The sequence below is a fragment of the Rana temporaria genome, chromosome 8 (assembly GCF_905171775.1).
Source record: "Rana temporaria chromosome 8, aRanTem1.1, whole genome shotgun sequence".
In the NCBI taxonomy this organism is placed as follows: Eukaryota; Metazoa; Chordata; class Amphibia; order Anura; family Ranidae; genus Rana; species Rana temporaria.
In genome coordinates, this window is record NC_053496.1 from 61,809,556 (window position 1) to 61,836,209 (window position 26,654).

General features: G+C 47.4%; 1 protein-coding gene across 4 annotated transcripts in view; it reads right to left on the reverse strand.

The window, feature by feature from the left end:
• Positions 1-21,003, reverse strand: part of SLF2 (SMC5-SMC6 complex localization factor 2) — a 99,996-nt gene extending 78,993 nt beyond the window's left edge. Inside the window, exon 1 of one of the 4 annotated variants that reach the window (XM_040361895.1) lies at positions 20,782-21,003. In XM_040361895.1, the coding sequence (XP_040217829.1) occupies positions 20,782-20,990 (209 nt within the window). In that variant the 5' untranslated portion in view covers positions 20,991-21,003. The remainder of the gene's footprint in view (positions 1-20,781) is intronic. The other 3 variants (XM_040361894.1, XM_040361897.1, XM_040361896.1) reach the window with 3 other exon arrangements.
• Positions 21,004-26,654: the final 5,651 nt, after the last annotated feature.

Here is a 26,654-nt window from a genome sequence, read left to right on the forward strand (position 1 = left end):
AGTGAATGTTCTAACTGTAGGGGGAGGGGACTGACTGGGGGGAGGTGACGGATCTGTGTCCCTATGTACAAGAGACACAGCATCGGTCTCCTCTCTCCCTGACAGGACGTGGATCTGTGTGTTTACACACACAGATCCACATCCTTGTCTGTGTAACCGCCGATCGCGGGTGACTGGCGGACATCGCGGCCTCCAGGCACGCGCATTGGCATCTCAGTGATGCGGCGGGCGCGCGCCCCCCCAGTGGCTGGAGGCCATATATAGACGGCCTACCGGCAATTGGGATCCACACTGCGGCCGTACAAAGTCGTACGGCCGGCAGGAAGTGGTTAAGTATATCTGCGATGCAGCCTTGGATACAGCTCCCTTGCTTTCCAGAGCCTCAGTAGCCGCTGTGGTGCTACGTCGCCTGATTTGGCTAAAAATGCTGGTATGCGGACCAGACTTCCAAGAAGGCTCTGGTGGACTTTTCCCTTCCAGGGAGAGAGGCTATTTGGAGTCTCGCTGGACGACATTATTAACTAGTTGGCGACCAGCCGCAGCAGTTATACGGCGGCAGGTCGGCTCTCCTGCGCGAGAGCACGTAGCTATAAGTCGCGCCCCCCGCCGCCGTTCGACGATCAGATTCATTTTAGAACTGATCAATCTCCAGGCCCAGGCCAATAAAATCTGGCCTGGAACTGATGATCACTCTTAGCCAATGGTTTTCTTCTCCTGTCTCTGTAAGTGTAAACATTGACAGGGGAAGTGATGTTCTTTCCCTCGTGTCGCTCTTTTCGTTCCAGACCGAGAGGGAGAGAACATCTAAAAGTGAGTTGCACAACACTACACTGACACCAGGTCACGTAGGCACACAATTCACCCCCCAATCACCCTCCTAAATAACCCCTTCACTGCCTGTCACTGTGTCACCCAGTACAGCAATCAGATTTCTTTTTTGATCGCTGTAGTAGTGTCATTAGTGACTAAAATAAGTGTTAGACTTATTAGGGCCTAAGACTGATTACCCTAGGAACCCCCCCTAACCCCCCAAATAAAGGTTTAACCCCTTGATTACCCCGTCACCAGTGATCACAGTATAAGTGTCACGGGTGACGCAGTTTAGCTAGTTTATTTTTTATAGTGTCAAGGCACCCTCCATATTTTTCCCAATGAAGGTTTAAACCCCTGATCGCCCGGCGGGTGATCAAAGTTTGGTTTTAGCACAAAACGGGGTCTGCATCGCCCCAGGCAGTGTCAGATTAGTGCCAGTAGCGCTACCACCCACGCACGCACCATACGCCTCCCTTAGTGGTATAGTATCTGAACGGATCGATACCTGATCTGATCTATACTAGCGTCCCTTGCAGTTTAGGGTTCCCAAAACGCATTGGTAGCGGGATCAGCCCAGATACCTGCTAGCACCTGCGTTTAGCCCCTTCGCCCAGCCAAGTGCAGTATTTATCGATCGATCACTGTCACAAAACACAAAAACACATAACGGCAGCATTCACTAACAGTTTTTTGGTAGCGTTTGACTCAGTCGTTGACAGGTCAGGTGCTTTTTTACCTGTGAATCTTACTACTGTACCCCTAAATTTAGAGCCCAAAACGGCAAATCGAAGGTACAGTAGTGAAGAGGCCTACACGTTTGAGCATGACAGATAGTAAGGAGGAGGTCACGCATCTGTCAGATTCTGTCTCAGAATACGATCCTGTATATGACAGCGGCTCCTTGACAGAAAGCTCTGACAACGGAGTTGTGGTCCCTGCCAAGGTCAGGCGTACCAGACCACGATCTTCTGCCGTCGCTGAGGTGCAAGAACCGCAGGGCTCTCGTATGGAGCAGAGAAGTACTAGCGCCGCTATTCCTTCTGGTGAACTGGCAAGCACCAGCGGCCTAGTACATCCTGGTCGTACATCCAGCACTGCAGTATCACGTGGTGACGTGGCGAGTCCCATAAGTGCAGTTCAAGCTGGCGAGGTGGCAAGCACAAGTAGTGTCCCGCTGCCACCAAGAAGAAGACAGACAGGCCCGTCGTGCCCATAGCACCCTTTCTGCTGCATTCGCCAATCCTGATTGGGTACCCACCACCTCTGCAGCAACTGTACTTCCCCAATTCACTGGCCAACCCGGAATTTAGGTGGAAACAGTTGATTTTACGTCACTTGATTTTTATTCGCTGCTTTTCACCGAAGATCTCTATAGATCTATTCTGGACCAAAGCAATTTGTATGCTGGTCAATACATCGCCGCTAATCCCCAGCTGTCCCTTGGCAGAGATTGGAAACCAATTACGGTTTCCGAATTAAAAACCTTCCTGGGCCTATCCCTCCTCATGGGCATTACTAAAAAGAGTGAGCTGCGATTATGTTGGTCCACGCACTCAATTCACTATATGCCCATTTTCTCTGCCTCCATGGCCAGGACACGATACGAGCAGATCTTGCGGTTCATGCATTTCAGTGACAATGAACTCCGTCGTCCTCGGGGAGACCCTGGATACGATCGGCTCTACAAAATTCGGCCCCTCGTAAACCACTTCAGCGAACGTTTTGCAGCCTTGTATAATCCCCATCAAGTTGTCTGCGTTGATGAGTCCCTGATTAAGTTTTCTGGCCCCTTGTCTTTCAAGCAGTACCTTCCCAGCAAGCGTGCAAGATAAGGGGTCAAGATGTAAAAGCTCTGTGACAGGGCAACATGCTATACATCTAGCTTTATGGTTTACGAGGGAAAAGATAGCCACGTAGAGCCGGAGAACTGCCCAGATTACATAGGGAGCGCTGGTAAGATAGTGTGGGAATTGGTGTCGCCCTTATTCGGAAAGGGGTACCACTTGTACGTGGACAATTATTACACAAGCGTGACACTTTTTAGTCACCTTTTTGATTATGGAATTGGCGCATGTGGCACTGTGTGACCTAATCGCCGGGGCTTCCCCCAACGGCTTGTAGAATCCTGTCTTAGTCGGGGGGAGAGAGCCTGCTTACAGTGTAATAATTTGTTAGACTTAATGTGAGGTATCACCGCGAAGGTCATATCGAGGGCAGTAATTTTAGCAGTAGACCTACTCTGTAAATCTAATGTGGTAACCTGTAGAGGCTTTTAAAAATGTATGTGGTTTGTCGCCACTGCGCATTTGTGCGCAATTTTAAATTATGTCGTGTTTGGTATCTATGTACTCGGCCCAAGATCATCTTTTTTATTTCATCAAACATTTGGGCAATATAGTGTGTTTTAGTGCATTAAAATAAAAAAATGTATTTTTGCTCAATAAAATGCGTTTGAAAAATCGCTGCGCAAATACTGCGTGAAAAAAAAATGCAACACCCACCATTTTAATCTGTATGGCCTTTGCTTTAAAATAATATATAAATGTTTGGGGGTTCAACGCAATTTTCTTGCAAAAAAAAAAAAAAGTCTTCATGTAAACAAAAAGTGTCAGAAAGGGCTTTGTCTTCAAGTGGTTAGAAGAGTGGGTGATGTGTGACATAAGCTTGTTGTGCATAAAATGCCAGGACAATTCAAATCCCCCCCAAATGACCCCATTTTGGAAAGTAGACACCCCAAGCTATTTGCTGAGAGGCATGTCGAGTCCATGGAATATTTTAGATTTTGACACAAGAATTTATTATTATTGTTTTTGCACAAAGTTGTCACCGCGTACGGGACCCCAAAAACCAAGCACCGCCTTCAGGCTTTCTAAGGGTGTAAATTTTTGATTTCACTCCTCACTGCCTATCACAGTTTCAGAGGCCATGGAATACCCAGATGGCACAAACCCCCCTCCCCCAAAGACCCCATTTTGTAAAGTAGACACCCCAACCTATTTGCTGAGAGGTATGGTGAGTATTTTGCAGATCTTGCTTTTTGTCACACATTTGAAAACTGAAAAAAATAAAATAAAAAAAATATTTTTTTCTTCATTTTCAAAAATAAATGGAGCGCTATAGAATACTCACCATGCCTCTCAGCAAATAGCTTGGGGTGTCTACTTTCCAAAATGGGGTCATTTGGGGGGGGTTTGTGCCATCTGGACATTCCATGGCCTCCGAAACTGTGATGGGCAGTGAGGAGTGATTTAAAAAATTTACACCCTTAGAAAGCCTGTAGGCGGTGCTTAGGTTTTCTGTACGCGTACGCGGCTAGGCTCTCAAAAAGTCTCACATGTGGTATCTCCGTACTCAGGAGAAGCAGCAGAATGTATTTTGGGGTGCAATTACACATATAACCATGGCATGTGTGAGCAATATATCATTCAGTTACACCTTTTTTTATTTATTTTTTTCTCATTATTTAATCACTTGGTACAAACAAATTCAATATTCAGATAGAATTCCTTTCTTGTCCACCAAACAGATATTTTCGCCTCAAACCTTCATCTTCTTCCGGCTCGTCAGAACGCCCTATTTGGGGCAGTACAGGACCTGCTGAGGCGTGGGGTGATAGTACCTGAGCCGCTGCCAGAAAGCTTTCAGGGATTCTACTCCAATCTGTTTATAGTCCCAAAGAAGGACGAGTCCGTCCGATCTTGGATCTCAAGGCCCTCAACACCTTTGTAAAAGCATGAAGGTTCAGGATGGAGTCAGTCAGCTCTGTGGTCTCTGCTATCCATCCGGGGGATTTTCTGGCGTCCTTGGACATCAAGGCTGCATATTTGCATGTCCCCATATATGTCAGGCACCAGATATTTCTGTGCATTGCAGTCGGGATGACCGTTTCCAATTTGTGACACTCCCCTTTAGCCTGGTGACGGCACCAAGGGTTTTCACCTAGGTTCTCACCCCAATTCTGGCTCTGCTGAGACAGCGAGGAATCGCTATCGTGGTCAACCTTCTCAGAGCCGCTTCAGACTCAAAATTAGAGGAGGATGTGGCAATTGCCAGTCAGACCCTTCAAGAGTTTGGTTGGGTACTGAACCTCCAGAAGTAGTCAGCACCTGGAATAACTGGGCTTAATTCTGGACTTCTCAGAGGTGAGAGTTTTTCTCCCTTTGGAAAGGTTGCAGACTCTTTGGACTGCAGTGAAGCTGTTGGCACCCCGCAGGTGGTCTTTGCTGCACTTCTGCATGCAAGTTTTGGGTCTCATGGTGGCCACCTTCGAGGCGGTACCGTATGCTCAATTTCACACTCGAGTCTTGCAAAGGGAGATCCTGTCCAAATGGGACAAGTCTCCGTTGTCCCTGGATTGTCAAAACCGGGTGAGTTAGCTAGTCAGGGCCTCCCTAGTCTGGTGGCTGAGATCTCCGGCCCTTCAGTCCGGGAAGTCGTTCCTTCCCTTTCGCTGGAAGGGGATCACGACGGATGCCAGCCTGACCGGCTGAGGGGTGTTTGGGGCGTACAGTCGACACAGGGTCGCTGGACGCAGGAAGAATCCCGCCTGACGATCAATGTGCTGGAACTTCGGGCGATCAGGCTGTGCCTCTCCACCTGGTCACAGATGCTTCAGGGACGTCCAGTCGGACAACGCCACGGCGGTGGCATACGTCAACCATCAAGGAGAAACAAGAAGCTCGGCTGCAGCAATGGAGGTCATTCACATCCTCCGTGCCGGCTCTGTCGGCCGTGTACATTCCGGGCAAGGAAAACTGGCAAGCGGACTACCTAAGTCGCCAGATGCTGGACCAAGGAGAATGGTCGCTACACCCGGATGTGTTTTGGCTACTTTGCCAGAGATGGGGGACGCCAGATGTGGATCGCCTGGCTTCTCGACTCAATCGGAAGGTATTGAGGTTTGTGGCCAGGTCCAAAGATCCCTGCGCGTATGCGACAGACGCGTTGGTGGCTCCGTGGGGACAGTATCGGCTAATCCAACCTGAGTGTAACCACGATGGAATTCCACAGACACTCTTTATGAATTCCCCGTATACATTCAATTTAGAAATCATACGGATATTATAGAACAGTCAAAATTGTGAACCGGAAGAGATAAATCTGAATAAAAAAAAAAAAAAACACACACCCCCTGATAGAGGCCTTGCTGAACAAACCCCATACATAAGTTTTCACATTCCACAGCTAAAATTAATCTTACCCCTAGGACTTACCCGTCCACTCCCCATCCCTTTTCTCCACTCCTGTTGCCTCCATACTCTCTTCCCAACCCCTACACACTTTCCTTTCTTATCTTTTTCTCTTTTCCAGTTTTCTTATTATCTTCTTCTTCTTAAAACCTCTATGTCCTATTGAAACCAGAAGTAGCTCAGTATCAAAGACATATATACCATTGGTATTCAAGATCCCCATTTTCTTTGTAAACCATAAAAAAAATTAGAATCACCATTTCTTTGCCGATATTCCATATTGTTACAAAAGATTTCTACCACTGTAAGCAACTCCACTGTCTCGTGTGAAAGTGATACACCCTGCTGCTCATTGTATATTTCTGCCAAAAAAAGAATCATTCCGGGGATTTTACCCTTTTTAGTACCGGTACTTGTACGGAAGATGTAAATAAAAACAAACAATTGAAAAAAAAAATGTTTACCAAAAGTTTGAAGGTGGGCAAATTATGCCAAAATAAAAATAGAACACAAACAAGCTCTATTCCCATAGGCCCAAATCAAAGACTGAACTGAAAAGCAACTGCACAGGAATATGAGGCTGAGAGAGAAAACTGTATAACAAAAATATACCAAGCACTTTACAGGGAACATCTGCCCACCAGCTTATGCAATGATATGATCAATTACATGGTACCATCACAATGCTTAAAATCATGCAGATATAGGCCAGGAGCTTTGTCATCGCACAAGTGTGAACCGACACTTGCATGCGATTCGCAACGCACTGCTATTCAGATCACATGCAATGTCTGTGTGATACGATTTCAGCCAGAGTGTCTGGCTGAAATCGCATCGCATTCGCACCAAAATGGTGCAGGACCCATTTTTGGTCCGCACTGTAATCAGATCGCATGGGTGTTCACACTTACGTCAATTTGATTCCTGCACCATTTTACAGTTCGCACTGCAAACCGATCTGGGGGCGCCGTTAACCTTACATTGACACCCGCAGCGGTTCACAGATTTCAAAGTGAACCACTGTGCAATTCAGGTGCGATGCGGGAACCTGCACTAGATTAGCAGAGTCCTTGCATCGCACAAGTGTTATTTAAAACATTGGAAATAAATAATCTAAATAAATTCGGGCTAAAATGTATTCCGCTACAATAACCCCCCCCCCCAAAAAAAAAGTGTACTTTATTTAGTCCGTTTGAAAGTTAGAGAGTCTACAAACCATGGTATGTACCGTATTTATCGGCGTATAACGTGCACTTTTTTCCCCTTAAAAACAGGGGAAAATCGTGGGTGCGCATTATACGCCGATCCCGTCTCTGAGCGCCGCCGCCGACATATACCGAGCGCAGCACACTCGGCCACGCTCGGCTCTGCTCACGGTCACGCCCTGCGAGAGGAGATGAGCGTACTGCGCTCGGTATATGTCAGCAGCGGCGCTCGGAGACAGCGCAGGAGAAACGGGGAGGACACCACGAAGGCCGGAGACGGACGCCAGACAAGACACCGAAGAGGGACATTTAACCTGTAAGTAATTTTTTTCCAGGAAATTTCCCTCCTAGAACTGGGTGCGCACTATACGCCGGTGTGCGCTATACCCAGATAAATACGGTATTTGAAAAGTAATTAAGCCTTATGTACTGACTGCCTGTCTCATTTCTTTAAAGGGTCACTAAAAGGAAAAAAAAAAATTTGCTGAAATTACTGTTTACAGGGTATTGAGACATAAAAGTTAACTGATTCCTTTTAAAAATGATGAAAAATAGATTAAATTCTATCATATAATGTGCCTCTAGTTTCACTTTCGCTTTTAAACTGTTTTCATGTTCCTGTGAACTAGAGAGACACACAGAACAAAAACAAACACATCCAGGGAAGTGTTTTGTTTTTAAAATGAATCTGATTGGTTCTGTTAAGTTTTAGACACACAGTAATGACAGCTTAGACCTACAGTGAAAAGCTCCCAGTACGATAGTTATAAGGAAACAGACAACCAGGAAGTGTGGAGATCACAGCAGAATTACAGCCACTTCAAAGCAAAAACGAACAATAAGGACATGAAACCAGTACTGCAGTAAGGTAAAGGAAGCTATTTAGCTAAAAAAAAAATCCTTTAGTGATCCCTTTAAGGCCTAAAATGCGAACACAGTACAAATACCCTCAAAAGGAAACATTTTTGGGAAGTGTACAGTTTTAATTTTTTTTAAAGTTGTATTTTTTTTGTCAGAATTGTTGGAAAATTAAAAATTAAATCAAATGTGTTTTTCACAGTTGTCATTTTACAAAAGTTATTTCTTACAGTACTTACAATTACACCCCATAACACATTCTGCTACTTCCGCCAAGTATGGAAAGACTTTTTCACAGCCTAGAAGGGCTCAAAATCCAAGGAGCACTTTTGGGCTTTTAAGAAGCATTATTATTACTACTACACGTCTAATTTGTTGACTACCCATCATATTTTGTCTCTGAAGTATCAGGACAGGAAAAAAAAAAAACACAAAATAACCACATTTTAGAAACCAAACACCAAGGTATTTTCTGAAAGGCAAAGTGAATCTTTTGAAAATGACACTTTTTTTTACATGTTTTTGGAAAATGTGGAAGGATTTTTTTTTTTTTTTTTTTTTTTTTACACAATGTCGTCAATTACCAAGATATTACCAGCACACAGCAAAGGCATACTTAGATTTACACACCAACACATTTTGGTACTCCTCCTCAGTATGGCAATATCACGTGTGAAACTATCACATCCTAGCTGCACAAAATCCAAGGAGCACCATAAGACTTTCTAGGGGCAAAAAATACACATCTAGTTTCCTGACTACTAATCACATTTTTGGAGGGCCTGGAGCACCAGAACAGTGACACCCACAAATAAAAAACTAAACACCCCAAGGTATTTCTTTTGAAGACTTAATTTTTTATTTTTTGCCACAAAAAATATTAACCGCTTCCATACAGGGCTTTTATACACACATCTATACCGGGCCTATTCTGGCACTTCTCTCCTACATGTACAAATCATCATTTTTTTGCTAGAAAATTACGCAGAACCCCCAAACATTATATATTTTTTTTAGCAGACACCCTAGGGAATAAAACGACGGTCATTGAAACGTTTTATCTTGCACGGTATTTGCGCAATAATTTTTCAAACGCCTTTTTTTGGGAAAAAAATTGTTTCATGAATTAAAAAAATAACAAAACAGTAAAGTTAGCCCAATTTGTTTGTAAAATATGAAAGATGATGTTACACCGAGTAAATAGATACCTAACATGTCACGCTTTAAAATTGCGCACACTCATGGAATGGCACCAAACTTCGGTACTTAAAAATCTCCATAGGCAACGCTTTGAAATGTTTTACAGGTTACCAGTTTAGATTTACAGAGGAGATCTAGTGCTAGAATTGTTGCTGGCACTCTAACGCACGCGGCGATACCTCACATATGTGGTTTAAACGGCGTTTACATATGTCGGCGGGACTTGCGTGTGCGTTCGCTTCTGCGCGCGAGCTACTGGGGACAGGGGCGTTAAAAAAAAAAAAAAAAAAAAAAAATGTATTTATTTTTACATATTTATTTATTTTTTTACAATTTTTTTTTTTATTTTATTTTTTTTATTATCACTTTTATTCCTATTAGGCCCCATGCACACCAGGCGCTATTACAAACGCCTCTAATCTCAGCTTTTCAAAGGCAAAAAACGGCATTTAAAACGCCCGTTTTTGCCGCGATTTGCGGCTGTCAGCGTTTATCCCCAAAACACTGTAGACCCTCCCCAAGCTCAGAATCAAACTATTTGTGCCGCGTTTTGCCGCGATTTGCGTCTAAAACGCAAAAGCTGAAAGCTTCTGAACCCAAAATTTTGGGTTTGGAAAAACGGCCCTAAACCCAACTGCTTTGAAACGCCAAAAAACGTGATCGTGTGCATGGACACATAGGATAACATTAAATGTGTTCAGGGGCAGTTGAAAAAAATGCCCAAATGCCTCTGAACTCGAGTTTAGCAGCGTCTCGTGTGCATGGGGCCTTTACAAGGAATGTAAACATCCCATGTAATAGGAATGTGTGTGACAGGCAGGGCTGTGGAGTCGGAGTCGGAGTCGGGGGAAATTTTGGGTACCTGGAGTCGGAGTCGGCAAACAATGCACCGACTCCTACTAAATTTAGATTGGAATAAAAAAATAAAAAAAGCAAGTTTAAATGTCCCAATTCACAAAAAGTTATAATTAATGACTTCTCTACTGTAAGAATAAAGACCAATGCATGCAGTGCCTCACGTAACCGCAAAACGAACAGGTTAAGTGACCGTGAAGAAGCATGCTTTTCATGTGCTTCACTATATGGCACGCAACGCACAATTAGGAGCTGCAATACTTATACTTTCCATAGTGTTGTGTTCTGCTTTTACAGGGAACGCATGTTAGAGAACCAGTAAGTGTCCAAATAAAAAAATTCCAACAGGAGTTTTATAAAGCACTAAAAGAAGTTGAAAAGTATGATCGCTCATCAAAACTTACTGTTGAAGAAGCCATCCTTGTTTATCCAGAGATCGTTAGTGATGTGGCCAGAATAGTTACTGCAATGCCACCCACCCAAGTCAGTGTCGAAAGATTATTTTCAGCCCTAAAAATAATAAAGTCTGACTAAGGCCCCATGCACACGAGAAGCAAATGCAAACTCATCTAAACACAAGTTTTCAAACGCAAAAACCGGCGTTTAAAACGCTGGTTTTTGCCGCGAATTTCGCGGCGTTTTACCGCGATTTACCGCGTTTTACCGCGTTTGCGTTTATAAGCATTTGGTTAAGAAACATCATAAGACCCTCCCTAAGCTCAAAAAACAATATTATTTAACCATTTCAGCTATTTTGTGAGACCAGAGCAGCTGAGAGAGCAGCAGTGTACGTGTATTTAGCGTGTCACTTGCCACGTCACCTGGCCACGTCACCTGCCACATCACCTGGCCACATCACCTGCCACGTCACCTGGCCACGTCACCTGCCACAAGTTGTGGATTGTCCACTGGCCACGTCACCTGCCACATCAACTGGCCACGTCACCTGCCAAGTTGTGAATTGTCCACTTGCCGCGTCACCTGGCCACGCCACCTGCCACAAGCTGTGGATTGTCCACTGGCCATGTCACCTGGCTATGTCACCTGCCACGTCACCTGGCCACGTCACCTGCTACAAGTTGTGGATTGTCCACTGGCCACGCCACCTGCCATGTCACCTGGCCACGTCACCTGCCACAAGTTGTGGATTGTCCACTTGCCATGTCACCTGGCCACATCACCTGCCACGTCACCTGGCCACGTCACCTGCCACAAGTTGTGGATTGTCCACTGGCCACGTCACCTGCCACATCAACTGGCCACGTCACCTGCCAAGTTGTGAATTGTCCACTTGCCGCGTCACCTGGCCACGCCACCTGCCACAAGCTGTGGATTGTCCACTGGCCATGTCACCTGGCTATGTCACCTGCCACGTCACCTGGCCAAGTCACCTGCTACAAGTTGTGGATTGTCCACTGGCCACGTCAACTGACCACGTCACCTGCCACAAGTTGTGGATTGTCCACTGGCCACGTCACCTGCCACATCACCTGGCCACGTCACCTGCCTCAAGTTGTGTATTGTCCACTTGCCACGTCATCTGCCATGTCACCTGGCCACCCCACCTGCCACAAGTTGTGGATTGTCCACTGGCCACGTCACCTGGCCACGTCACCTGCCGCAAGTTGTGGATTGTCCACTTGCCATGTCACCTGGCCACGTCACCTGCCACATCACCTGGCCACGTCACCTGCCACAAGTTGTGGATTGTCCACTGGCCACGTCACCTGCCACGTCAACTGGCCACGTCACCTGCCACAAGTTGTGGATTGTCCACTGGCCACGTCACCTGGCCACAAGTTGTGGATTGTCCACTGGCCACGCCACCTGCCACGTCAACTGGCCACGTCACCTGCCACAAGTTGTGGATTGTCCACTGGCCACATCACCTGCCACATCAACTGGCCACGTCACCTGCCAAGTTGTGAATTGTCCACTTGCCACGTCACCTGGCCACGCCACCTGCCACAAGTTGTGGATTGTCCACTGGCCACGCCACCTGCCATGTCACCTGGCCACGTCACCTGCCACAAGTTGTGGATTGTCCACTTGCCACGTCACCTGGCCACGCCACCTGCCACAAGTTGTGGATTGTCCACTGGCCACGCCACCTGCCACGTCACCTGCCATGTCACCTGGCCACGTCACCTGCCACAAGTTGTGGATTGTCCACTTGCCATGTCACCTGGCCACGTCACCTGCCACGTCACCTGGCCACATCACCTGCCACGTCACCTGGCCATGTCACCTGCCACAAGTTGTGGATTGTCCACTGGCCACGTCACCTGCCACATAAACTGTAGCCACGTCACCTGCCAAGTTGTGAATTGTCCACTTGCCACGTCACCTGGCCACGCCACCTGCCACAAGTTGTGGATTGTCCACTGGCCACGCCACCTGCCATGTCACCTGGCTACGTCACCTGCCACAAGTTGTGGATTGTCCACTTGCCACGTCACCTGGCCACGCCACCTGCCACAAGTTGTGGATTGTCCACTGGCCACGCCACCTGCCACGTCACCTGCCATGTCACCTGGCCACGTCACCTGCCACAAGTTGTGGATTGTCCACTTGCCATGTCGCCTGGCCACGTCACCTGGCCACATCACCTGCCACAAGTTGTGGATTGTCCACTGGCCACGTCACCTGCCACATCAACTGGCCACGTCACCTGCCAAGTTGTGAATTGTCCACTTGCCACGTCACCTGGCCACGCCACCTGCCACAAGTTGTGGATTGTCCACTTGCCATGTCACCTGGCCACGTCACCTGCCACAAGTTGTGGATTGTCCACTGGCCACGTCAACTGGCCACGTCAACTGGCCACGTCACCTGCCACAAGTTGTGGATTGTCCACTGGCCACGTCACCAAGCCACGTCACCTGCCATGTCACCTGGCGACGTTACCTGCCACAAGTTGTGGATTGTCCACTTGCCATGTCACCTGGCTACGTCACCTGCCACGTCACCTGGCCACATCACCTGCCACGTCACCTACCACAAGTTGTGGATTGTACACTTGCCACGTCACCTGGCCATGTTACCTGCCACAAGTTGTGGATTGTCCACTGGCCACGTGACCTGGCCACGTCACCTGCCACATCACCTGGCCACGTCACCTACAACAAGTTGTGGGTTGTCCACTTGCCACGTCACCTGGCCATGTCACCTGCCACAAGTTGTGGATTGTCCACTGGCCACGTCACCTGCCACAAGTTGTGGATTGTCCACAATGCAATGCAAGAAATTACATTTTTTATGTTTTTTTTTATGGATTTTCATCATTTGCCATCATTTTTGAGATTTCTAATGTAAAAAAATAGGTCACCTTTAAAAACGCCTATAAACGAAATTTTTTTTTCCCTTCTTAACCACATCCATACCAGCCCATTGTAAAATGACATCCACAAAGGACCTTTAACGATCCGGGTGCACGTCATATGACGTCCTGGGCTTTGTGGGGGGATATCTGAATGATGCCTGCAGCTAGAGGCATCATTCAGATATCCTTCTCTTCTGCTGGCGATTCTGCACAACATAAGAACGATCATAGCGGCGGTTCCGCCGCTAGATCGTTCTTACAGGCGGCGGGAGAGGACATCCCCCCCTCCCGCCGCCATCCGGTGCTTCTCCGGGCTCTCCCGTGCCATCGGGGGCTCGGAGAACGAATCGTCCAGGGCTGGCAGGAAGCATAGAGATGACTGGTGACCAGATGGTCACCAGTCATCTCTATGACCGTCGGAGGACCCGGGCACGATGTGATGATGTCGCGCCCGGGTCCCCGTAAGTAAACAAAAGCTGCTAAGCAACACTGATCATGAGATCGGTGAATTTTTTTTCACCGATTTTTCATGCTTTCCAGCCTGGAGGAGAGATGTGGGGTCTTATTGACCCTGCATCTCTCCATAAAGGGGACCTGTCACCAGGGCTGTGGAGTCGGTAGATAAATGTTCCGACTCCTCAGTTTTATGTACTTCCGACTCCTCTGTATTAATATGCGAATGTATTTTATACATTCCTTGAGGGAAAGAAACGCAACCTACCACAGGACTACTGGCTGGGAAGCCAACAGTCTACTGTATTGCACAGTTTAAGCAAAAGACAAATACAATGAAAACAATCAAGTGGCTGGATAGTAGCAGCAGGCATAAACATCAGGAACAGGATCTTTACCAGTTCAAAAATACAAACCACATTATTTGGTTGTTTTAGAACAAAAACAAAGCTTATCTATAATGAACCAAAAACAAAATCTGCAAAACCTAGAAATGGTTTATATTCATCTTGAAATGTAGTTATAGGCTTAGCAAATGCAAATCAATTCAATGTAGAGTTCTAAGGAAGAGCATTGCCTCTGCCAGATCCTCTTTCATAGAGGCTCTTAAGGCCCCATGCACACGAGACGCTGCTAAACTCGAGTTCAGAGGCATTTGGGCATTTTTTTCAACTGCCCCTGAACACATGTAATGTTATCCTATGTGTCCATGCACACAATCAAGTTTTTTGGCGTTTCAAAGCAGTTGGGTTTAGGGCCGTTTTTCCAAACCCAAAATTTTGGGTTCAGAGGCTTTCAGCTTTCGCGTTTTAGACGCAAATCGCGGCAAAACGCGGTACCGGCGTTTTGCCGCGATTTGCGTCTAAAACGCGAAAGCTGAAAGCCTCTGAACCCAAAATTTTGGGTCACCAGTCATCTCTATGCTTCCTGCCAGCCCTGGACGATTCGTTCTCCGAGCCCCCGATGGCACGGGAGAGCCCGGAGAAGCACCGGATGGCGGCGGGAGGGGGGGGATGTCCTCTCCCGCCGCCTGTAAGAACGATCTAGCGGCGGAACCGCCGCTATGATCGTTCTTATGTTGTGCAGAATCGCCAGCAGAAGAGAAGGATATCTGAATGATGCCTCTAGCTGCAGGCATCATTCAGATATCCCCCCACAAAGCCCAGGACGTCATATGACGTGCACCCGGATCGTTAAAGGTCCTTTGTGGATGTCATTTTACAATGGGCTGGTATGGATGTGGTTAAGAAGGGGAAAAAAAAAAAAAAAAAAAAAAAAAAAAAAAAAAAAATCGCTTTTTGTTCATTAAATAAGATATTATAAAACACAGCATGGAAATACAAAAAATAAATAAAAAAATTCACCACAAAACACATTCTGCTACTCCTCCTGAGTATAGAGATGAACATGTGCAAGACTTTTTTAAAGTTTGCACTGATTATGTACCGGACATTGCATCTTGCGTTGCACAAAACTCAACCAGTTATACCAAAAACCTTACTGTATTGGTCGCCTCTGCACGAATGGTCAGAGAATATAGCCAAGTGCAATATCACCTGTAGCAGTCACCATGCCTATAAGCCAAGCCTACTGGTACATGGCTGCCCCCAGGAATGCCATGTTCACTGGCCAATAAGTACAGAAGGCTGAAGAAAAGAAGAACAAGAAGAGTCCCTGTGGCTCCAGGAACGCAGTTGTCTTTTGGGGATGGCAGAGATGGTATCCCACCAGAAAAAAACAGTCAGAGGGATGTACAGATGGGTCAGTTCAGCCGACAAGCAGATACGGGGTCAGCAAACAGGCAAATGATTGGTGCAGAAAGCCTGCAAAAACGTGATCAATAAATGGTTCAGGGTCAGGACAGACAGCAGACAGAGGCAACACTGCACTGGTGTGGCGGTAATCCTGAAAACTGTAGCTGGCTGCACTTGCTCTGGTGACACTGTACTGATTGGTGGCAATCGGAGACACTTGATAGCTGTACCGGCTCTGGTGACACTGGCACGTTCACATGTGAGGTTAAGGGGACAGCAAGACCTTACAACTGAGCTGTGGTTTCCCCCCCCCCCCCCCATTGAACCAATCCCCCCTTTAGCTGCAGTCAGTCTTGGCTGTGATGGTTTCCTTTATACCAGGGGTAGGAATTCCACCCCTTGTCACTATTGGTAGGCGTAGCGCAAAGTGGGAAACTGTTCTCTGGTCAGACAAATCAAAAAACTGGACATTTTATTTGGCAACCATGGGCACCACATCCTCAAGACCAGCAGTCACCCGCAGCCCTGCTCTGTCTCCGCCGTATTCTCTCCCCCCTCCCCTCCCTGCCTGTCAGCTCGTGTGTTTGAGCCTTGTCCTTCCCAGCCCCTCCCCTGCTGCTGCCCTACTATGTACAATAACTTTCTCTACTAACCTGTTATATCAGGTTAAATCACAAGAGACACAATGCCTTATGGAAGGCCGCCGCTTAGCGGTCACGTCACCGCCAAAGGCTCTCCTCCCAGTGACATCCGAGGGAAACTCAGCCCCTACCTCTGTAGTCCTCGGAGCAGGGCAGGAGAGAGCCAGGACATCAGCTGACTGACAGCGGTGCTGCAAAATAAGGTATTGCACCGCAAAAAACAAAAACAAAGGCACTGAGCAATTTAACCCGATATAACAGAGAGGATTCTAGTTAGTAGAGAAAGTGACTTTACAACCACTTTAAAGCCTCGTACACACAATCTGATTTTCCGCAGACAAATCGTCAGACTTTTGTCCGAAGGGCGTTGGCCGTGAACTTGTCTTGCATACATACTAAAGGCACACAATTGTGGGCCAACAAACACAAATGTACTATGTGAAATTTCAGCTCTGGAGCACCACCCTTTGGACACCTTCCGCTAATGTTGTGTTTGGTGAGCATAGATTCTGAGCATGCGTTTTGTACTTTGGACTTTTGTCTGACGGAATTGTGCACACACGATCGGAAAATCTGACAACAGACTGTTGTCCGCGGAAAAATTTATACGCCTGCCATCCAACATTTGTTGGCGGAAAGTCCCATCGCGTTTCAAAAATGTGTTAGATTTCTGGAATTGCCAACTGTCAAACCATCAACTGCCTGGTGTCATAACTGATCAAATGTGCAGCACCATGGCAGTTGCAGAACCAACAGAAGCAGCCGATATACGTTGGCAGAATGGCACGGCTGGGCACATCCACGTACCTGTACGTGGCCCTTTAAGCCCAGCCGTGGGGGCGCATGCACGCGACCCGGTCCGAAGCTCCGTGACCGCACCCGCGGACCCGATTGCCGCTGAAGAACGGGGAGAGGTGTGTGGTCCCAAAAATGTGTCAAAATTGTCCAATGTGTCCGCCATAATGTCGCGGTTATGAAAAAAACGTTGATCGTCGCCATTAGTAAGTAAAAAAAAAATAAAAATGCAATAAAACCATCCCCTATTTTGTAAACGCTATGAATTTTGCGCAAACCTATCGATAAACTCTTATTGCGATTTTTTTTTACAAAAATATGTAGAAGAATACGTATTGGCCTAAACTGAATTAAAAAAACGTTTTTATATATTTTTGGGGGATATTTATTATAGCAAAAAGTAAAAAATAGACAATTTTTAAAAAAAATTCAATATTTTTGTTTATAGTGCAAAAAATAAAAACCGCAGAGGTGATCAAATACCACCAAAAGAAAGCTATATTTGTGGGGGGAAAAAGGACGCCAATTTTGTTTGGGAGCCACGTCGCACGACCGCGCAATTGTCAGTTACAGCGACGCAGTGCCGAATCGCAAAAACTGGCCAGGTCCTTTACCTGCATAAAGGTCCGGGTCTTAAGTGGTTAAGGCTGTCAGCAGATCGGCCTCTACAAAAAAACTAGGCATTGCCTAAATATAGAAAGCAACTGAGCATGTGCAGAGTAGGCTGAGTGGATTACTGGATTTGAAACAGTAGACACTTATTTGTAATGTTTTACATAGCTATACCTGCAAAAGGGGCCAGTCTAAAGTGATCTAAACTCTGTACCCAAACAAAAATTGTTTATTTTTTTTCAGACAGATAGAGCTTTCTATTTGTGGTATTTATTCTGTTTTGTAAATAAATAATTTTTTTCCTTCACTCATTTTTTTCATCAGTGGAAAGAAAAATAGCCCAGTTATGCGTTCGCTAGAAATTGTTTTTGCAATGTTTACAGGCAAACAAGCATAAATGTCCACTTATGCACGTTAATTTATTTTAGTAGCTAGAACACATGAATATTCTGGTTTATAGTGCCCTGATGAGGTGGTACTGTTGGGGCTACACTGATAATCAGCACACTGATGTAGACGTTCCCCCGTGTGGACTGCTGCTTATCAGCTCTCAGAATGAGTAGAGGATTACTGATAACCAGCAAATCATGTTTACACGGATCAGCTGTGATTGGGCACATGGTAAAGAGGCACTGGTGATTGGCTCTTTACAGATCACCGTCGATGCATGTCAGCATAGCGTGGTTGTAAAGAGATTAACTGTGTGTGTATTTGACTCGCATGCATATTTCAAGTCCCACTTCTATGTGTGATGAATAAATGTGCGCTTATGCACGTTAATTCATAGCTAGAATACATGAATATTCTGGCCAATAGAATAAGTTCATGTGCAAAGGCTTCTAAAAGCCATGTAAATACAAGTGCAGCCCAAATGCATATGCCCATGAGGCCTAAAGGCTCTGGCACACTGTTTTTTAATGCTGCTTGTAGGAGCATCTGGTGATTTTTTCTCTGCCTCTAAATGCCCCAACAGGTTCTGTTATAGTCCACGATGCGCGTTTACATGCAGAAGAAAAAAAAAAACACTGCCATAATGTCCAGGCGCAGCTACGTTTTAGCAGAAAAAATGCTTGACGCCTGTAAACGCCTCTAGAGGCACATTAACACTAGTTGTGCCAAGCGCTGATTTCAATTGACAGTTTAAACTTTTTTCTGCAAAAATGTGGCTGACAAGAAGAAAAGGTGTTTAGCGAATGCCCTGCGTGCATGAGGCCTAGACGCTCCTCTACAAATACCCCTGTAAATGCCAATGTGTGCGTAGACCCATAGGATATCATACAGGTACAGGGTGCGGCTCCCCCGCGTACAGGTGCCCAGGAGAGCTACGGGGCTCTCCCCCCCCGTACAGGTGCCCAGGAGAGCTACGGGGCTCCCCCCCCCCCCTACAGGAGCCCAGGAGAGCTACGGGGCTCCCCCCCCCCGTACAGGAGCCCAGGAGAGCTACGGGGCCCCCCCCCCCCGTACAGGAGCCCAGGAGAGCTACGGGGCTCCCCCCCCCCCCTACAGGTGCCCAGGAGAGCTACCGGGCTCCCCCCCCCCGTACAGGTGCCCAGGAGAGCTACCGGGCTCTCCCCCCCCCCCGTACAGGTGCCCAGGAGAGCTACGGGGCTCCCCCCCCCCCGTACAGGTACCGAGGAGAGCTACGGGGCTCCCCCCCCGTACAGGTGCCCAGGAGAGCTATGGGGCTCCCCCCCGTACAGGTGCCCAGGAGAGCTACGGGGCTCTCCCCCCCGTACAGGTGCCCAGGAGAGCTACAGGGCTCCCCGTGCACAGGTACCGAGGAGAGCTACAGAGCTCCCCGTGCACAGGTACCGAGGAGAGCTACAGAGCTCCCCGTGCACAGGTACCGAGGAGAGGTAGAGGGCTCCCCGTGCACAGGTACCGAGGAGAGCTACGGAGGTCACCCCGCGTTCAGGTACCGAGGAGAGCTACAGAGCTCCCCCCGCGTTCAGGTACCGAGGAGAGCTACGGAGCTCCCCCCGCGTTGAGGTACCGAGGAGAGCTACGGAGCTCCCCCCGCGTTCAGGTACCGAGGAGAGCTACGGAGCTCCCCCCGCGTTCAGGTACCGAGGAGAGCTACGGAGCTCCCCCCGCGTTCAGGTACCGAGGAGAGCTACGGAGCTCCCCCCGCGTTCAGGTACCGAGGAGAGCTACGGAGCTCCCCCCGCGTTCAGGTACCGAGGAGAGCTACGGAGCTCCCCCCGCGTTCAGGTACCGAGGAGAGCTACGGAGCTCCCCCCGCGTTCAGGTACCGAGGAGAGCTACGGAGCTCCCCCCGCGTTCAGGTACCGAGGAGAGCTACGGAGCTCCCCCCGCGTTCAGGTACCGAGGAGAGCTACGGAGCTCCCCCCGCGTTCAGGTACCGAGGAGAGCTACGGAGCTCCCCCCGCGTTCAGGTACCGAGGAGAGCTACGGAGCTCCCCCCGCGTTCAGGTACCGAGGAGAGCTACGGAGCTCCCCCCGCGTTCAGGTACCGAGGAGAGCTACGGGGCTCTCCCCGCGTTCAGGTACCGAGGAGAGCTACAGGGCTCCCCGTGCACAGGTACCGAGGAGAGCTACAGGGCTCCCCGTGTACAGGTACCGAGGAGAGCTACAGGGCTCCCCGTGCACAGGTACCGAGGAGAGCTACAGAGCTCCCTGTGCACAGGTACCGAGGAGAGCTACAGGGCTCCCCGTGTACAGGTACCGAGGAGAGCTACAGGGCTCCCCGTGTACAGGTACCGAGGAGAGCTACAGGGCTCCCTGTGCACAGGTACCGAGGAGAGCTACAGAGCTCCCCGTGTACAGGTACCGAGGAGAGCTACAGGGCTCCCCGTGCACAGGTACCGAGAAGAGGTAGAGGGCTCCCCAAGCACAGGTACCGAGGAGAGGTACAGGGCTCCCCGTGCACAGGTACCGAGGAGAGGTACAGGGCTCCCCGTGCACAGGTACCGAGGAGAGGTACAGGGCTCCCCGTGCACAGGTACCGAGGAGAGCTCCCTGTGTACAGGTACCGAGGAGAGGTAGAGGGCTCCCCGTGTACAAGTGATGCAAGCTCTCTTCTCCCTCAGGTAACAGCCAGGAGCTGGCGGAGTTCCTGCTTACCTGTCACTTTGTGTCCCCTCTGTCCGTCCGGAGTCCGCTCCCTCCTCTAAGGGATGAAAGCTGAGAGCACGGCGAGTCATCCTAAACTTAGCCTGAGCGGCCCGGCTTATCGTTCTGCAAAATATCCCGCCATCACTACACACACCGCTTCCGGGTACCAACACAGGACTAATAATCAACTGCGCAGAGAATCCAACACAACTAGGCATATCACCGAGCGCTCAGCTAGACGACATTCTACGCTGCTGTTAGCGAGGCAGCGCCACCTGCTGTCCCAACTCTGCAATGCGGTCACTGTACAGCTAGATCGGAAAGCACTTCAATAGCGGACACTTTCTTCCCCTTCCTGCCCAGGCCAATTTCCAGCTTTCAGCGCTGTCACACTTTGACAATTGTGCGGTCATGCAATGCTGTCATTTTAGTGGTATTTAATCACCACTGAGGTTTTTATTTTTTGCTAAACAAATGAAATAAGACAGAACATTTTGAAAAAATATAAGGTTTGTCTTTGTTTCTGTTATAACATTTTGTAAATAAGTAATTTTTCTCCTTCATTGACGAGGCTGCACTAACGGGCACTGATAAGGTGGCACTAATAGGTAGCACCGATGAGGAGGCACTGACAGGCATAACTGATGGGCACTGAAAGGCAGCACTGTTGAGCACTGGTTTTAACCCACCCCAAAAAAGATCCTGTTCCTTTAAAGCAGTGTTTCTCAACCGGGGTTTCGTGAGAGGTCCCCAGGAGTTCCACAGTAATCTATCCATCAATCACAGACAGCTCACAGGTAGATGGAGTGTCAGCCCACATGCAAAGTAGCATGGGAAGCAGCTGTGATAAGACCTCTCTCATATTGCGATCCTTCCCGACGGCAGGGGAGGGCGAGGCTTGGGGGGCTGGAGCCCCGAATGGGTTCCTGAGTCTATGGAATGCTGCATTCCATTGTTAGCCCCGATCGCCGGGACCTGATCACGAGTGTGGTAGAAAATTGGCCGAGTGCGGCCAAAAGTGGCCAAGTGCCGTCGAATGCCATAGCAGGTCTTCTGGAGCCTGCAGCACCAATGCCAGGACCGCAGGACATGTGACGTGATGTCCATCATAGCCTGCAGGCTCCAGAAGGCGGAAATTACAAATGCAGGCAGCTCTCCTCCTTGGCTCGGCTCCTCTCTGACAAGTGACTGACTGCCTGCTCCCTGTTTTGACTGCACACCACGGCTGAGCTGAGGTAGGTCAGTGTGTGTATGTATGTCATTGTCAGTAGGTCAGTGTGTGTAGGTCAGGCAGGTCACTGGTCAGTGTATGTAGCTCAGGTAGGTCAGTGTATGTAGGTCAGGCAGGTCAGTGTATGTAGGTCAGGCAGGTCAGTGTTTGTAGGTCACTACCATCAGTGTATGTAGGTCAGGCAGGTCAGAGTATGTAGGTCACTACCGTCAGTGTATGTAGGTCAGGCAGGTCAGTGTATGTAGGTCAGTGTCAGGCAGGTGAGTTTAGTGGTCAGCATTGATGGGCACTGGTAAGTCACACAACCCCACCGCCCAGCCCAAAAAAAAGCTGCGCCACATACAACAGCCCCCCGATTCCTGCCTTGGACTTCGGGCTGAAGTCCCCCTGGTCTTTTTGCCACCTAGCAACGCCCCTGCCCGACGGCCCTTTTGCTCCTCCCGTCCAACCCAGGTGATAACATATACAAGCACCTGGGGGGTGGACAGGAGGAAAAGAGGGGCCGGCGGAAAGGACCACGCTATGAGGGGTCTTATTACAGTCACTTCCCTTGCTATTCTGCATTTGAAAAAACTGCTGCACCCTGCCATGTGTCCTGTGCCTTGTACACTGCCACGTTCCCCATTCCCTGCACCCTCCTGTACCCTGCCACGTGCCAAATTCCCTGTACCTTCCTGTACCCCATTCCCTGTACCCTACTTTGTGATCTGTACCTTGCTATGTGACATGTACCCTGCTATGGGACCTGTACCATGTTGTGTGCCATATACCCTGAAATGTAGACCTGTACCATGTTGTGCGTTTCAGAAGAAAAACAGCACACGTTTCACATAAAATAGGAAAGTTCTAATATTTATTTCCATCATGCTATTTCTTAAAATAATTGTTGTTATATCACAGCTCGCTAATCACACCAGTGTTCTGTGAGCTGTATTGCTGAACGATATTTTAGGGGTTCCTCGAGATCTCAAACCTTTTGCCAGGGGTTCCTCGATGGTAAAAAGGTTGACAAACCCTGCTTTAAAGCATAGTGCTTGTGCAGTGTTATTTGTCACTCTCTATGCTGTTAAATACCCGGTTAATACTGTCTGTTATTGTGCTGACCACGGTAATCATGGCTGCTGATCCATAATACCATACTCAGTTTATGTACCCCTCTCTCTCTCTCTCGGTGTCTGTGTGTGTGAGCCATCTCCTCCCCGCTATTCCACTATGGCTGATCACAAATCCTGGAATCCCCTCTGTTACAGCAAGATATACTGTGCCATATCTGTTTTTTTAATAATTATGCTGCAAAATACTTTATTTCAGAGTGGAAACAAAAAAAATCATCTGGTACTGTGGCCCACCTCCATCCCGGGTTATACATTCAAAGACAAAAAAGGGTGGTCATGGGACTTTGAATGAGGTCGGTCACAGACTAGGCACAACTACAGTAAGATACAATTGATAATTTATTATAAATTCATGGTATACAAAAACACGTAAAAAATGTAATATATACATGAAAAAAATAGTATAAACATAGCAGTAAAAAGATCCATATATAACGAGACACCATACCTGCTACATACACAGTGCAGGATCACAAGTGTGCTATGTACACAGTGCAGAGTTCGGGAGTGTGCTAGGTACAGAGTTCAGGACTGCACTATGCACACAGTGCAGGGTTCAGGAGTGTGGTTTGTACAGAATGTACTACAAAAAAAAAAAAAGTATCCTTCTAGGTCCAAAATTACTGCCAAACCTTTCAACGGTGAGGGAGCCTTCCACAAAATACCAAATGCTAAAAACCCAGGGAAGATATGGATATGTACTCTACCTCTCACCCCTCATATAAAAGTGAATTGACCCTTCACACCACTATTTAGAGTCTAGAAAATTAAATAATTACTAATTCTCATCTATAAATCGGGAGCTATCCTATTATTAAAAAGTACTCAAAATCTTTATTGTAAAAGTATACCCAGATATGCATATCAGATATATCCTAAACAATGGTATAAGTGGCCACCGGACAACTACCCAGAATGCTTAATAAGATAAATCTGCAGCGTGTTCATAGAAGAGAAATAAAATGGAATAAACATTGTGTGAATTCAATTTCCATTGTGCAATCCCTTTTAGTGTGCGTCATTTCATAAAGGTTGCACAACATGCATTCACAGTTTTCAACAACAGGTGGCTCCAATTGACTTAAGTAATAATTATCTTGTAGACCTGCTTCTGTAGACAATTGTATGGCATTTACATATCCTCAGCTGTGTAATCCCAAAGCATGTGTGGGCTCCAGCACCCTTTATATATCCTCATATATGAATGTAACTTTCAACCACTGTGGTAGAGGAGGTGACCCAGGAGGATGGAGATAAATAAAGAAAAAAAGAAATCAAGGATAGTTCATAATAATAATAACCCCAGTCACCTCCCTCGCACAGGTAAGTGCATGACACTGCAAGGCAAGCAAACATATACTCCTGGTCCAGAGGGGGTTGATAAAGGTACACTAGTAAGTTGTATGGGTATATCCTTTCACAAATATATATCCCCCTCCCCCTCAGAGTTTCTGCAAGGCCTTTACTGTGAGTCCCAGGGATGCCAAATTCTTATGACCGTAATAGCCAAAAAGAGTAAGGGCCAGATCCACGAAGAGCGGCGCTTCTATCCGTCCGACGTAGCGTATCTATGACACACTACGCCGCCGTAACTTACAGCTTTTTTTTGTATCCTGAAAGAATTTGCGCCGTAAGTTACGGCGGCGTAGTGTAACTTTGGCGGCGTAAGGGCGCGCAATTCAAATGTATGTGATGGGGGCGTGTTTTATGTTAATACGTCTTGACCCGATGTAAATGACGTTTTTTTTTAACTGCGCCGTCCGTGGGGGTATCCCAGTGCGCATGCTCGAAATTAAACCGCAACAAGCCAATGCTTACGACGTGAACGTCATTCTATGCAAAGCCCTATTCGCGAACGACTTACGCAAATGACGTAAAATTTTCAAATTTCGACGCAGGAACGACGGCCATACTTAACATAGGATACGCCTCATATAGCAGGGGTAACTATACGCCGAAAAAAGCATTACGTAAATGAAGTAAAAAAATGCGACGGCCGGACGTATGTTTGTGGATTTGCGTATCTAGCTAATTTGCATACTCAACGCGGAAATCGATGGAAACGCCACCTAGCGGCCAGCGTAAAAATGCACCTTAGATCCGACGGCGTACTAAGACGTACGCCAGTCGGATCTAGCACAGCTTCAGGCGTATCTTGTTTTGTGGATACAAAACAAAGATACGCCGGAGCAAAATAGAAGTTAGACGGCGTATCAATAGATACGCCAGCGTAACTTCTTTGAGGATCTGGCCCTAAATTTCCAAGGCAGTTCAGTATAGCGATCATTTATAACCCACAGGATCCCAGCAAGTACTTCAAAGTCCCATGTATCCAAATACAGCTAGCATGTAGCATCTCAGGATTTGGCGGCTCAAAAGCTTTATAACCCTCCCAATGTTGCAGATATTAAGAAAAAGGATTTCTCATAAGCAAATGGGATACTTATCATGTAATTCTAAATAAATCCAATCTGGTTTACCAGCCTCTGAAGCAGCCAGTTTACCCACAAAACCGGTCAGACACATCTACCCAGCTGCCAACTCCTACCCACTGGCTGGTACATTGGCTGGAATTGGATTGACTTAGAATTACATGATAAGTATCCTATTTTCTTACGAGAAATCCTTTGCAACATGGGGAGGGCTATACAGCTTTTGAGCCGCCAAGTCCTGAGATGCTACATGCTAACTGTATTTAGATACCTGGGACTTTGAAGGACTTGCTGAGACCCTGTGGATTATAATTGATCATTTTACTGAACTGCCTTGGATATTATCTCTTTTTGGCTATTAAAGGATTACGGTAATATCAATTTGGCATCCAGACTTTTGGGACTCACGGTAAGGGCATTGCAGATACCCTGTAAGAAGGGGGAATTTATATTTGTGGAAGGATATACCTATACAATTTAAGCTGTCCAAAATACCAAGCCATTGACTCTGATTTAAAGCACCTGTGCAAGATAAAGGAAAACCTGCAAACATGGCCTGTTGGGGGTACTTGAGGACTGAGGTTGAAACCCCCTGCTCTGGAGTCTCTAGAGACCACAGTGGTTTAAATCTACCAGCCTTATTAAGGATTCCAAGATTTACAAGTTCCATTCACATATGTGGATATATTAAGGGTGCTGGAGCCAGTGGCTGTGCGTCCATAGAGGGCGCAGGAGAGCCGCCCTCTCGCTCCTGAAATACAATACATAGATTCATCACACTATATATGGCCGCCATGAAAGCAGCCTTATATAGTGTGGGGAGTGCCGTGGACTTAGCCCCCTGAGCCATGATTGGCTAAAGGCACCCTACCTCTGCCCTACTGACATCGTTCACTGCTCTACAGACCATGTCCATTGTCTAATATATTTATACATACACACACGCATGTGTGTTTGAGCTTTGGGGTGCACACCATAATACAATAGGCATCGCACACCTATGTTAGTGACAGTGGGTTAAGCCATGCAACTTATTGCTTTTAGTCCCTCTGGCCAGAAACACATTTAAAACCACTGATGTATAGTTAAAATATAGTCTAATAA